The sequence below is a fragment of the Chelonus insularis genome, unplaced genomic scaffold (assembly GCF_013357705.1).
Source record: "Chelonus insularis isolate UGA/USDA-ARS -01 unplaced genomic scaffold, ASM1335770v1 contig_208_pilon, whole genome shotgun sequence".
NCBI lineage: Eukaryota > Metazoa > Arthropoda > Insecta > Hymenoptera > Braconidae > Chelonus > Chelonus insularis.
Genome location: NW_023276428.1, coordinates 128,227 through 143,065, shown reverse-complemented (window position 1 = coordinate 143,065; position 14,839 = coordinate 128,227). Strand labels below are relative to the sequence as shown.

The following is a 14,839-nucleotide window of genomic DNA, read 5'->3' as shown; positions in this document are numbered from 1 at the left end:
ATCATCACATTCAATCATAAGAAAATTAACATCGATTAGTCTATTCTACCTTTTAACTTCTACAATTTTAATAGCTAGAAAATTTATTACTAATAAATATGTAATTATTTTGCTTCATATTAACTACAAATTAATATTTAAATGGATAGTTACACTGAAAAAGAATTTTTTTCTTTTTTTTTGCACAGTAGATCTTAAGAACTCAAAACAAATTAATAATAAGCTTATTTAAACTCTGAAGAATTATAGACTGATTTAAAATGAGATTTTTCATTCGATTAAGAAAAAAGTTAATATTGAAATAACATTCGTCTCTGTCTAAAAATAAAATGTATAAAAAAACTAAAGCAAAAGTGATCTAAAAATCAAAGATAAACTATCCATCTCATAGAAAAATTTTAATATTTTTGCTGATGTTGTCATTTTTAAAATCTTTTATATATTTAAAAAAAAAAATGTCACTAGAAATTTTGTGAAAGTTTAACCCATTTTTCTTTCTAATTCTGCGAATTTGTAATTAGCAATGGAATTTTTTCAATAGAAACTATTTTTAAGACTTGGTCAATAAAAATATTTAATAATAAATAGCAACTTTCTCCTATAAATGCGAAGAATCATAAAAACTTCAATAACATTTGAATGATTGGTTTGTATAAAGCAAACCAGCTTTGAAGCTTATGCAAGTGGTAACAACCCGTACCTTATCAGCCGCAAGCCGTGCAAACAGCGCTTCTTTCAGTGGTCCTATCCAATGATGAGCACCAAGAAAACGTTTGTTTAATAATTTAGTGTGTGGTGCTGCTTGTGCATAAACTGTTTCAAGTTCGAGGACAACCATATTGGTGGTTATTATATTATTAACTACAAAATATCAACTTTTATTGCACTTATCATTGTATCACAATAATCAACCACCACAATTCACTATTGACAAAAATCTTTATTTAATAATTTATTATTATTAAACTTGTAAAATCTCATATTTTTATTATTGTTTCACGCAATTTTCACTAATCACAAACGTACATGTTACACCTATAAGTTAACAATTGAGGCACGTTTTTTTTTTTTTCAATTAGACGTTAATTGGAATAATGAAACTCCTTAAGAAAATACACATTCCTAAAAATTTGATATGTATCAATATTTTCTAAAGCTTTGAATTAATTATTAAACCATTAACTTCAATTGGTCCACTTATTTTTTTTTTTGCTATTTAGCCGCAGGGATTACCCGATAAAAAATTAATTTGCACCAAAAGAAATAATTTTTTTTTCTTCTAGTTTAATTGTGAATAAAGAAAGCACAAACACATGGAATTCTAAATAAAGAATATTCACAACTAAAATGGAAAATGGAAAATAATGATAAAGGATAAATGTAATACTAGCACAAACTGTTAAAACCGTGATAATACGGTCTTAAGCCGCGCTCGCAATGGTTGCCGCATAGGGAGGCAGTTGAGGACTGACTGCTTAAGCCTCCTCTCTTCTATGGGCCGCGGTTTGAGTGACGCGACGCGGTTGGTGTGACGCGTAAACTTCTCTCTCACTCTTTTCCCCTCTACTTTTCTTCATTCTCTTTACTTTGCTTCTTCGCTCTTCATTTCATTCTCCCGCGCCGGCTCCTATCCACCACGTTCCCTTCGGTCTCCACCATGTCTCGTTACTTGGCGCATTTACTCTTGGTGGCATTCGCCAGTGTATGACCCTTAGGGACTCTCACGTTCAAGACGTAACGGCGAAAGAGGGAAACTTTCAAAAATCTAAAGGCTCCATCTCTAGTCTCATTATCCGTCTGAGCGTTTTCAACGGGAATCCCCCAACGAGCAAGAATACAGAGCATTCTTTGAGCTTTTGTTTCAGTTTCTGTTGTGTTCCACCTCTTTTATTTGAAACGAGGTAGATAAAGGAAAAAATGTAAATATTCGAAAATTTTCATTATTTTACCTTCTTTCAAATCATTATAGTCAATAACTATTTCAATTAAACTACTCAAGATATTTTTTTTTTTTTTTAATATAAATCACACGATAATTAGGATAATTTTTTGTTTTAATGCACGCAAATATTTTCTAAACTTTCCCCAGTTATTTTATATAAAATATTAATATAATCTTTGACCTTAATTATGCAATTATAGTGATTATGAATTTTAAATTGTTGTTAAAAATATAAAATATTTCAACTAAACATCATTTCAGTTAACATCTATTAACCAACTAATACCTATTATTATTTTCTAAGGTAAAATGTTATACATTTTTTTACACTAAAAAAATATAAAATATTTAAGACAGATAAATGTTTATTATATATCCTTTGAAAGAAAACTAATTTTCGTTCACAAAAGATAAATCATTGACGTAATTTTTTATTTCGAAAATTTATGATTTTTTTATGATAATGAACTATAGCACAACTTTGCACACATATAACTTGACCTCTCGAGTGTCCTTGTACCTGACCGAAGGCATACCTATAAACTGGGCAAATGCAAAGTTAAATGAAAGAAAAACGGAGTAAGTAAAAGAAAAAAACGCCAATTTTTTCTCTGCTTTTTACTTTACTTGAGTTGTCGCCCGTGGCCAACAATCCATTGTTTAAGCCCAGGGCACTCTTCCCCTATTGGGATTAAGTGGCAAACCCCCTTCAATATGGAGAGGGATGAAAAATATTCAAAAGAAAGAGAGAAAGATGTATTGAAATTATTTACATATCGAAAACTCTCAGTGTGTACTTCATCATATCACATTTTTTTCCCTCACTTTTTTATTTGTATTTATTCGATATTCTAATTTAATATTTTTTAGTACTCCTATTTTCATAACTACGAAGGATGTTGGAGATGCTTCATTAGCTGTGAATGCTTTATTAATAAAAAAAATAATAATAATAATAATAAAATTGTATCATGTCAATGATGTAAGTTCATTAAGCGTGTATCAATGAAAAAATCAATAACAGTATTTTTAACTACAAAGAGAAGAGAAGATTGAATTTATAAACTGACGCATGTTCAATTGTGCTAGTATAATAACACATATGCACGAGAGAAACCATCAATAATCGATTTTTTGATTTCATATGTGTTGTAAGTGCATTAAAGGAATTAATGTGAAAAAAGATATAAAATGATTGGAAGAGCAATTGATTAAATAATAATAATGATAGTTTTTGAGTGTAATATTTTAGTAATGTATATTCTTAGTGACATTAATGACAGAAGCGAGATATAATTGGACTAGTTGAGAACCCCGGAATTCCGAGGGATAGACAAGCACGCAAGGTAGCGTGTTACACACCGTAACTCCTCCCTTACCTTCTACTTTAGCAACCCCACGTGAGACACGCCAGCGCCGCCACTGCTGCCTCACTCACACCCCAAGATCTCTCATTATAATAGAGAAAAAAAAATCTACAAGCGCTGTTACCATATATAAATATACTAAGTACTCTTATACCGCGACCTCGTGATAAATAATCTCACATACACCTTTATATATTAATAATATACTGGGGTACTGTAAGCAGTTTGGCAAGAAAAATAATAAGAATGTCAAACTAATATCAGTATATTGACAGAATCATTTTTTTCCCTCGTTATTTAGTCATTTTTATTCGAGGGGGTTGTGATTAATATTATTAAGAAGAGTCAATATATATATCCTGTCTGTAGAAGTCAGATAAAGAATGATAGAAATAATTGATTATAAGAAATTTAAATTTAAAAAAAAAAAAAAAATAACATCAATTAGAATGTCAATGTTTTAAAAATAAAATGAACAAATATGTTAAAAAACATGTCGACTAAAGCTACATACTTGGTCACGACTACATCATTTGTTTTATATTTTATGCTCGTCCGTTTGTCAGCGAGATTCAAACATAAAAGAGAATGACGAAGATGTAAAAATGTAAAGAAGAAAAGGAATACAAAAATTAAAGAGTAAGTCAAGCCGAAAGAAGGGAGGAAAATGAAAGGTGGTAAAAAGTTGGAAAGAGTACTTTCTAGCCTAGATTTGACTTTGTGGATGATTCAAATTTTAATTACAACTTGACTAAGCTTTTACAATACTAAAATAAATTATATTTGACTATATATCCCTTGATTATTCATTTTCTAATTACTTCAATTATCGGTTATGAATTACAATCAATTGAATTATTAATAATATTCAAACCCTATCCTCTATTAATTGAACTTTCTTTTCAATGAAAAAAAAAAATAGCAATTTAAAATAATGCAAAAAATAATTTTAATTATTGACATACACAGTGCCTTTATTTTAGAGAGAACATTGAAGAAATAACTTGATAGAAAATAAAAAAGAAATCTTGTTTCTAACATCTCCGGGGAAATCGAGCGGTCAAATTAGGCTGGCAGCCTCTTGGCAAAGGTGAATTAGATGGTTAAAGAGAAAATTAAAAAAAAAACCCTTTGTAAAAATGCATGCACATTGGTTTGTTCTTACGCAATAGTTTTTTAATTGAATCTTTTATCGAATATCGGAAATGGTTGTTTCAAAAGAGAGGCCTTTTAAATTATCGATATTTTTATATACTTATTTGGTTAAATAACATTTACTGTCATTATTTGTTTTATTGAGCTTGTCGTACATTGAAATTAATAGCATGTCTGATGCGACAAACGATTCTTGTAAAACGAAGACACATTGGCGATGACCTTCATGTACATTGTGTCATGATAGTCAAGTACCAAACTTGTCAAGTCGAATGTTTTAAATATTTATATCAAGTATCTGTGAATCACAAAGCCATTTATTTTTTTGAAAATAAATAGACATTTTAGCTTGAATCTTATTGATAATATCACAATCAATTATCACAATGTTATAATTTAAATAATGAATTGGATGTCAACATGTGATGATGATATTAATTTTAGGCCATTTCATATTTCTTACTTTGAAGAACGAGAGCAAGAAATTTTGCCATTCCACTTAGTTACGTAAAGCTGAACTAAAAATAATCTAGCGAATGAGTGACAGGTTTCACCTTAACTGACAAGAGACACATAATGCCAAGTAAGTTATAGGAGTTCCATTCGTCAAAAGGTACCGAGGTATTTATTGGGAAAAATTTCTCGTCTCGATACAACGTATGTACATAAGCTATTTCCTACACAGGAGTAATATTTATAGTAATTTTTAATTTCTGAGTGAAATAAATGCTTGAGAAAATTGAATTGAATAGTCGATTACTAATATTAATTTATAGACTTCAATACATAACTTGGTCTATAATATTACCAATTCACAATACTACGGCAATTTATGCTTCATAATAGCCTTCATATAGTACAAAAGAAGCCTTAAGAAAAAAATATTTCAACCATTACTAAAATATGAGGACGAATCTAGACAACTTGAGCATTAAGGCGTGATTTTGCGTTGAGATTTCTTGACCGGAAATTTAAGACTGTAGAAGGGAGGAATTTCTTGGAGCATGGGAGAGAAGTTTACATGCTAGTTGTCTTGGTACAGATTTTCATCGTTGAAAGTCATTGCACTTTATGCTGAATGGGCAACGAGTCAACAACCTGAATCGTCTTATGTGTATTCGAACCTGCGTGTGTTAGCTTCTTCCTTTCGAGTATATATTCCTTATAGCGTTTTATATACAGAAAACCAAGTGCAACGAGACAGGAATAAACTAGAGAAAGATGAGGGAGTGAAAAAAATGACTTTATGCACTGCTGAACACGAGCCACGAAGAAATAATGCGATCACAGGACTTATCCTTTTATATTTTACCTACGTAACCCCAGTTTAATTGTGTAAAATAATTTTCCATTTTTTTTTTTACAAATGTCTTGTTTTCTAGATAATATATGTTATGTATGTGAATACCAATAATATCGAACAAAGTAATTTTTTTAGACCGTGAACAATTATTCGTAAACATTCATTATATAAATATGTATAATTCATTTTTTTCTATCTTTCATTCATCAACAAAACTTATTAAAAAGTAACAAATGTAAATAATTATTCAACATCTATTAAAAATGGTCTATGTTATACAAATAAAAATTTCATAAAGAAAAGCTTTAATACTGGTTTAATTTCATTAATATTGAACTTGTCCCTAATTATATTTTCCAAATTTATAATGTATTAGGTGAAAATGAAGTTGTCCGAAGTAATGCTTTTACACACAGTTTCGTAGCTGGTCTTTTGAATTAACAATAACTTAATCATCATCCTTCACCATGCATTAATAACTGAGTTGACTTTAAGACCGTTGATAGCCAAACTGAATTCAAAATTTTCATTCGACATAGAATTTAGGATAAATACATAACTTATAATTCAATCAATTCAATAATTAAAATTGAAAACGTAAAGTTTTTGAATTTTAGTGTAATCGTTTACAGTACATTGTGCATTTTTAGCTCGGATTTATTTTACGTCGAACATTGAAAGTGGGTAGCAGACTGTCAGTAAATGATTTATGTACATCTGCCAACGGTCAGACATGTTAAAACTATCGCATCGTTAGTGTTTAAAACCGTCCAATATATAACGAGAGTTCAAACATATGATTCACAGAATAAAAATATTGAGAAAGTATTAAATTTAACTTTATGAGTATTTTGTAGGTTTTTTTTTCATTGCTAAAGAATAAAGTGTTCATTATTTCAAAAACAAATTCTTGACTTACTTGAACATCAAAATGAGTTGTTGTATCTTGTGGTTGAGGAGGACCCTGTTGTTGTTGCTGTTGAGTAGGGGGAGGACCCTGTGGTGGTAACGGTCCTTGTGCTCCAAATAATTGAGCTGCATGTGAATGTGGATGTTGCAAATGATGAGTTGGTGGATGATGCTGAAGGTGATGTGGTGCTGGAGCAAATGCTGCCATAAAATGCTCTTCGTTTCCAACAACATCAACTCCTGGTTTCAATAATACTACTCCACCGCCAGTACTAACTGCCAAAGTAGCAGCAGCATTTTTTTGAAATTCTTCTTCTCCAGGAGAAGGTTGTCTACTTCCAGGAGTGCGACTAAAGAAATTGAAATGTCATTATTATTAAAAACAAACGAAATTATTTAATAGAAAATTGTATTTATCCGTTGATGTTAGTTGATAGATTTCAAAACCCACAGCGACATCTTGTGTTCGATCGTCGATAAATAAAGGGAACTATCTTATAGACTTGAGAAAATATGTTTACCCCACTAATGTTATCTACTATAGAGTTTCATTTTTGAGTTATTGAATTTGTATTTTTATAATAACTTAATATAACTGAATAAACTATTATTTATTGACATTTTATGCAAAGCAGTAGTCCAATATTGATAACTTACTTAAATCCTTTATCATCATCAAGACCATTTTGGGAAACCAGACCGTTGCCTTGAGGGCCAGTATCATCCTTCGAATTATCAAAAGGGCTTGTTGACCCTTTATCCTTTTCTTTTTTATCACTGTCTGCATTCTAAAATATGAAAATTTTTATTAACATTACGTTTGAAAAAACAGTTTCTTTAAATAAAAAGAAAAAAAAAAAGAAAAAAAAAACATTTCCTTACCAATCTGAGAGCACTCATACGAGGTTCCAGATCTTTTGGAGTGGTTGGACTGGAACCAAGTACATATTCAACCATTTTGACACCAAGGCCACCAGTTTCACTGTAATAGAATAATCGTTTATTCATAGCTGTATAATAAATCATCTTTTTGGGTATAAAATTTTTTTTTTTTCATCAATTATAACCTGCTACGAGGACTTAGTACTGCTCCAACTTCAGAAGTCTGATGGTAACCGGTTCCAACACTAACTCTTCTCCCGGTGGCCATTGAAATTGGTTGTGATACTGCATGATCTAGAAATAATTAAATAAAATTAAAAATTACTTTATATTAATTAAAAATAAATTAATAATTTAAGGGAATTCATTTATTAATGGGTGTTTTAATAGGTGATATTTAATTTTCATTTGTCGTGTTTTCTTTTTCATTTTATGCTAAAATGACTCTCAAAGAATTTTTTGCTTTACATGCATAATTATGGAGTAATTAAAGGAGGTAGTTCAAAATGAGTACACCCAAGGGTTGATGAGTAGATACGATCCTGGACATTGGGACGTTGCTCCCACCAGTCCACCGATGCCAGGCGTCTGTCGCCATAGCAACAGCCGCTTTGCACCCATCATATTATACATATAAAAATTATTTCAATGTCTGTGTATGACGTTTATTTATTTATTTCTCTCTATTGCTATTTTATTTTTTTAGCTAATTATTTAAGACAAATATTTCTTTATTTGTCATTATAAAACGTATATTTTTGTTGGTAATTATAATTAATTTGCATTTGCCCCTCAAGGTGTGTGAAAGTACACACGTATTGTTCTGAACTAAGATTAATTTCGAATAATTTTATACCTGGAGTACTCCAAGTGGAATCGCGCCACATTTGATGATCACCAAGGTGAAGTATCCCACCACCTTTAACACCACCATCATCCTTGGAGCCACCTTCGTCAACGCCCCAAAGCTTTTTTGCCGAGGGTGCGATCTGTAACAAGAATTACATGAATTTTTTAATACATCAAAAAATATGCTTAAGTGATTTAAAAATTGATCAGTAAAATCTATTTTAATTAATCCTGGATATTGATTGAAATATAAACTGCGCACAGGTATCAAATAACATCCAATTATAAGGGAATTCTATTAATCAACATTTGTCAGTAAAAATAATAGTATAATGAAATAATACTACTTTTAAAAAACCTGATAAATATCTTTATTTATATATTTTATCCAATTTATATAATTAATTAAACGACTTATCAAATAATTAATTATTTGATTATATTTATTTATATAAATAGTATTTCAATTCAGAATTCTTCGATTTAAAATGAAATATTTACGAAGAAGTTTATTTCAATTTTTGTCTAAACATAAAATAAATAGATCCTTTCAAAAAGTATATGACATGAATTAAGGATCGTCAATAGACAGAGAGAGTTAATGAATTTTGTTGATAATGGCATTGTATTTTTGAATGTACATTGACATCGCAAAGATCTTGTCTTTTAGAAACCTCGAACTTTCAACCCTCCAACCTATTGCTACCACCATCTACCCTACTGTCGTTATTTCCTTCACTAGTTCAACGAACTTTTAATCTACGTCTGCGCGTACTTCACCAATAGCTACAATTTATTTTCTGTTTATCAAACTACATTTGTTGATAAACAAATTTTTTATCTCCAAAATAAAAAAGATGTTAACAAAACATTATATCTATACCAAAAAATATAATAGGTTTAATTTCAAGACTCGCGATTTTAACTTTCATGTTTTGTATTGAAAAAAGTCAATCTTAGAAGATGAAAAATATGTTCCACGTGATCTAAGGTCATCAAGAAGAGAAGGGAGTTGATTCTGTTAGTAAGGTATAGGATCGTTACAACGAGAAGAAGGTTAAATAAGAAGGGGAAAAAGGAAAATTCGAGAAAATTCGGATACGATTATTGGATCTTCGTGAAAGACACCTTCAATAATTTGAAGAAGTTATTGCATAACAACAAAAAATCAAAATGAAGTATATCAACATATTGATCTCATGAAAAAATTTAAAATACAAATAAATCTATTGATTAATTATTCTAGATTGAATAATTCAATATCGTATAAGTCAATATATTAATATTTTATGAACTATATTATTATGAATACTGAAAGTATGGCATCGTATTGTTATCATAATGACTATTATAAGTTAAAAATAAGTATATATAAAATATTAAAGGTAGATTTAGGATAGTGGACACACTTATCGACCGTGTCAAAAGCATTTATAAGCATTGGTGTGCCACTTAGTCTCAGATAACGATGGTAGTGTATGAGAGTAAGACAAAATGAGAGAAATGAGAGTACTATACACATTTGAAAGTGTTGTATGAAGTCACCGTGCTGCGGTAGCTATTACCCCACACGGAGTTATAGGGAGAGCCGAGAGGATACGATTCTCCTACCATTCACTTACGAACATTACCGAACAACTATTATCTATCTCTCTTTATTTTTTTTCCTCTGCTCTTTCTCACCGGCCGTTCTATTCGCGAAACTGTCGCTCTTGCTACATGGGGCCACCGACCCCTTCTCCTCGACGAGCCCCACGTACAGGTCACGGCCACTGTCCTCACAACTTGTGATTCCCAATCATTTTTGAGACCGGAACAAAGTTAGATGGCAATATGATGGTGAAAAGACATTAAAATTGGAAACGATAAAAATATCGATTAATTTCGCACGGAAATGCAAATCATTTGTTTTCCTTCTTCTCCTCCGAACCTTTATTGTGTTATTGACTCATTTCTTTCAAATGTACATACAATATATCGATTTTCTATTAAATACTCATTGTTATTTTTCTTTAAAAGAAATAATGGAATTTTTCGATTAACAATTGTGCAATGAATCTTGGAAGATTGACATTAATGTGAATAAAATAATCAATAATTATTTCATAGAAAAAATAATAAAAAATCAACTGAAGGAGAATTATTTCACGCACAATTTTCATCACATGCGCATTAGAATTAGAAATAATTCAATTATAACCTGATAGATGTGACAAGAGACCATAGTAGAAAATAAATAAAAAAAGAGGTGAAAAAAAGAACAATCAAATTTAGTGAATTTTGTTTAACAAAGTTTTCGGTTGTCTTGACAACGTAAATACGTTATCAATAAAATCTAAATGTAATGGATAAAATACAACAATTGCGTACATATTTACTAATAAATATGGTATAATAATCAATTGCATTAAATCTACAAGTTTTAAAGCTTGAAAATTGGGATTTGTTTTTATCTAAAATTGATCATTTTTTTAATAAATATAAACTATAATTAATCTTCTGTTATAATTATCAATTCTGGATAAAATACTTTTCCATGTAGCTATGATTATTGTCCAATGCATTATGATAATAAATTATGTGACTTGTTGCACGTACGTAACCAATGATAATAATTTTTTGTACGACTACAATGTAAACTATCTATATACATATATAATAAAAAAAGAAATAAGCACTCATTCTTTTATTATGTATTTCATAACATTTGAAAGTGCCTTAATTAGATGTTCATTAGTTTTAGAAACAATAATATCATGAATATTCTTTTAAAATACTTTTAACGATTGTAATTAGTAAACGTAATATCAATTAATTAATTTTTTTAAAAGAAATTTTACCAAATAAAACGAAAATAAAAATTAATTTTTATTCAATGTGGTAGATGATTGTAGCCAAGAACCTCTTCAAAGTTCTAACAAACTCGTTTACAAGTGCAAGATTATACCCACCAGGTGAACGCACCCCTTCAAGGCAACATTATAAATATTTTACTAATATTTTATCCTTTTAATTATATAATGATATTATTAATCATTAAAATGTACTGTACTCTTTGAATTTTATTTTATTAAATAATAATTCCATCACATTTCATGGATGAGAAAAAAAAATATCAACCATTAGAATCATTCGTTAAATAAAAATTGATATCGACTGAATAAACTTGGGTTTTTTTTATGTATTAAATGTATTCAATTTATTCTAAAAAGCTATAATTATTACTATCTGTACAACATTAGATCCTTTTGCGATTATCTAGTGAAAGAATGCTTTCTTCGTTGTTTATTTTTGAACCCCAGTAAGGGTTTTATTACACTCATAGCAAAGGAAATGTTGGGAAAGACAAACATCGTCATAAAAGATCAACTATTCATCAAGAATTATATTAACTTTTATTACTGAAAAATCACTTGAGTAAAGCCATTTTTTTTAAATCAAGGGTAGAAACATGATAAAATAAGTCAAACCAGATGGTAAATAATAGATTTTTAGTGCATATACATATGGAAGTTTTTTTTTCATATGTTGTTTTGAATGTAGAAACTTGAATCTTTCAATCTGTATGAATGGATCATGTTAAAATTTCCCAAGATTTAAAGAGCTTAAAAGCCCCATTTTTTTTTGTAAAATCTTCTGCAAAACGTTCGTTTGGATTTTAGTTTTTAACTTCATTTTGGTATTACGTTTTAGATTTCAACTAAAAAAAATTTTTTCATATTGCAAACAAGCAAAGTTTACTGACATATCAAATAACTTTTATATTTTTTTATCATAATACTATTTGTCTAAGAAGTTTTCTTTCTAAATGAAAGAATTTTAGTGTATCAGTAATCTCTTTTATCATAATAAATTTTTATAAATATAAATATAATAAATTATATTCATAAAAGTTATTAGATAAACATTGATTATAAATGGTTGTACGCAGAAGAAAACGGCAGTAGGGTAAATAAATAACTTATCCAACAAATAAGAACTCAATAATTTAACATAGTAAATCGATATTCGACATAATCAATAGAGATATTTCTGAACTTGAGTGGAATTTATCATTTATGGATGCACACGCACGTTAGCTCACTGGCAAGGAAAAATGAAATCACATCAGATTATGTAATTAGATAAAGTAGAAAATAAATAAATAAAATAAAATGATTTGACAATTATAGTTTAAAAGGGCATACCAGTAATGTAATGGCTTTTATTTTGTTTCAATATGTCTAAGAATAAGACGAATAAATTCATGGTCATTTACTACCGAGTAAGGTCAGTCCTCTACTCATAGGGAGAGATGTCGAATGAGTCATTTTGATCGATATTTTCGTCCCACATCATTTACTGTCATGTGAATCATACATGTTGATAACATGTATCTCACCTGTTTCTATTTGATATAAAATCCTAGATTACATCAGGATATTCATTAGCAAATTTTACATTCAAATATAAAAGCTAACAATCTTGATAATTTCTACTATATTTAAATGAATGAAAATTGTCAGATGCTTCTCAAACATTAATTTGTATCATAAAATAATGAAGAAATTAAATGTTTATGTATGACTATAAATAAAACAAAAATTTTAATTTTCTTTTAGTAGAATGATGAAATGTTTTAAAGTTATATGAAGAGTAGGATGATACAAATGTATATAGCCTTGCCGAAATCCTTCTAATCGTTATTAGAAAGTTATAGAAGAATGAAGAGTACATATAAAATCGCAATATGTCTCTAGCTAAATACTATAAATTTTTCTATCCCTGAGGATCAATAACGATGTGAAGAGATAATAAATAAATAGTTAGAAATAAATAAAAATTTACATATGTTGATACATATAAATATATATGTAGATAAATGTGCACAATTGTAAATGGAGAATGTTTTAATACACAAGAAGAAGTGAATATAAGCAAGCATATAACGAAAACGAATCCGAACGTGCGTTGGATGGTTGCGGCATCAAAATGATATTCCTTTTCCCCACCAAAATATTTTTTGTGACGTTACAAAAAAAAGACTGACAAATACTGAAATTCTCTAGAAATTCAATCAACCAAGTTCGAAGTAAAATTCGGATATAAATAAACGCATAGAATAGAAAATTTTAATAAACTACCATATCAGCACCCAGGTCCTTCATGTCGCAATAAAGAAACAAATCCCCCGGTGGTTTCATCCAGTCGTCAATATTGTCACTTTGGTTATATCCAACACTAAAACTCTCCACCGTCTCCAAATTTAACGTCACTTTGATATCACAAACACGCTCAACTAAGAAATTTTCAAGCAATGAGTGTCAATAGTTTAAATATATTAAAATGAAAGAATTGTGAAGGGCGCACGGATATCGGTATTTCGGCCCTGGACTCCCGCTACTGCTGGAATAAACGAGTCGTAACTTCTGATTATTCTTTATTCCTCTTTTTCACGTCCGATATTCTTATCTTTACACTTTTGACAGAAACTTTGATGGGGTTTATTCGTACTTGCTGTCAAAATAATAGTTAAGTATACTAACTACTCGGTCAACGTCACGCCTTATAAGTATATGTACACCAATATCTACACACATAAACACCAAAACGTATTTCTTAGTTACCCTATTGTTTCTAATAAATAACCTTTTCTTTTAATATGCTTGTGTTCTTTTACACTATTTGACACAAAATATCTCACTGATTCAACCTTAACTTTTCTTTCTTTGTCTAATCGACTGTTTCACCCACACACCTATTACCGTTCCAAGCTATTTACAACTATGTATCAGATCACGTTCAAACACGTTCACGTTTAAGTAAATTCACCGGTCGTTTAGTCATCGCGACGCGGTGTTTATCGTTCCTCTGACGCTCACAAGAACGTCCTGAACACTTAGTGAAAACAATTTCACCTAAACCGGCCTGTTGGTTGGAGACTACCCGTCAAACGAAACAAAGAACGACGCGGTGATACTAGCGACGCTTTACGGACGCCATATAAACTATTTATCCCCACCTTCCTGATCTCCCTTTGGTCTTCGTCAATGCCAACCTTTTTTTTTTAGTGACATGCACTATATATACACATAAATATACATACGTATATATAAACAAACTGATAGTTTGATTAAATTATATTTTTTTTCATCTATTTCGGAGGATATTTTTGTTAAAGTGCTTTTTTTTTTGGTTTTAAAAACGATTCAATTTCTCTGAGTATATGTATATCTCTATATATCTATAACTATCAAAATGAAGTCGTTTACAAACTATATGAAAAGATGCTGAATCTATTGTGTATCAAATTATCCATACTTTGGTATATAATTAAATAATTTAAATATACAGCTGAAGGGTTTCATCGTAATAATAACTAATATGAAAATAAATTTTCAATTGACGTATTATACGATGATCCAAAATGAAACATTTTTTGATAGATAAAAA

General features: G+C 29.6%; 1 protein-coding gene across 3 annotated transcripts in view; it reads right to left on the bottom strand.

The window, feature by feature from the left end:
• pum (pumilio) overlaps positions 1–14,839 on the bottom strand; it is a 34,599-nt gene that overhangs the window by 17,673 nt on the left and 2,087 nt on the right. For 2 of the 3 annotated variants that reach the window (XM_035079036.1, XM_035079037.1), the window contains exons 5-9: positions 8,415–8,547; positions 7,744–7,852; positions 7,559–7,658; positions 7,334–7,464; positions 6,687–7,026 (exon numbers count right to left, since the gene is read on the bottom strand). In XM_035079036.1, the coding sequence (XP_034934927.1) occupies positions 6,687–7,026; positions 7,334–7,464; positions 7,559–7,658; positions 7,744–7,852; positions 8,415–8,547 (813 nt within the window). Of the gene's footprint in view, positions 1–6,686; positions 7,027–7,333; positions 7,465–7,558; positions 7,659–7,743; positions 7,853–8,414; positions 8,548–13,530; positions 14,349–14,839 lie in introns of those variants that run through there. The other variant, XM_035079038.1, reaches the window with a different exon arrangement.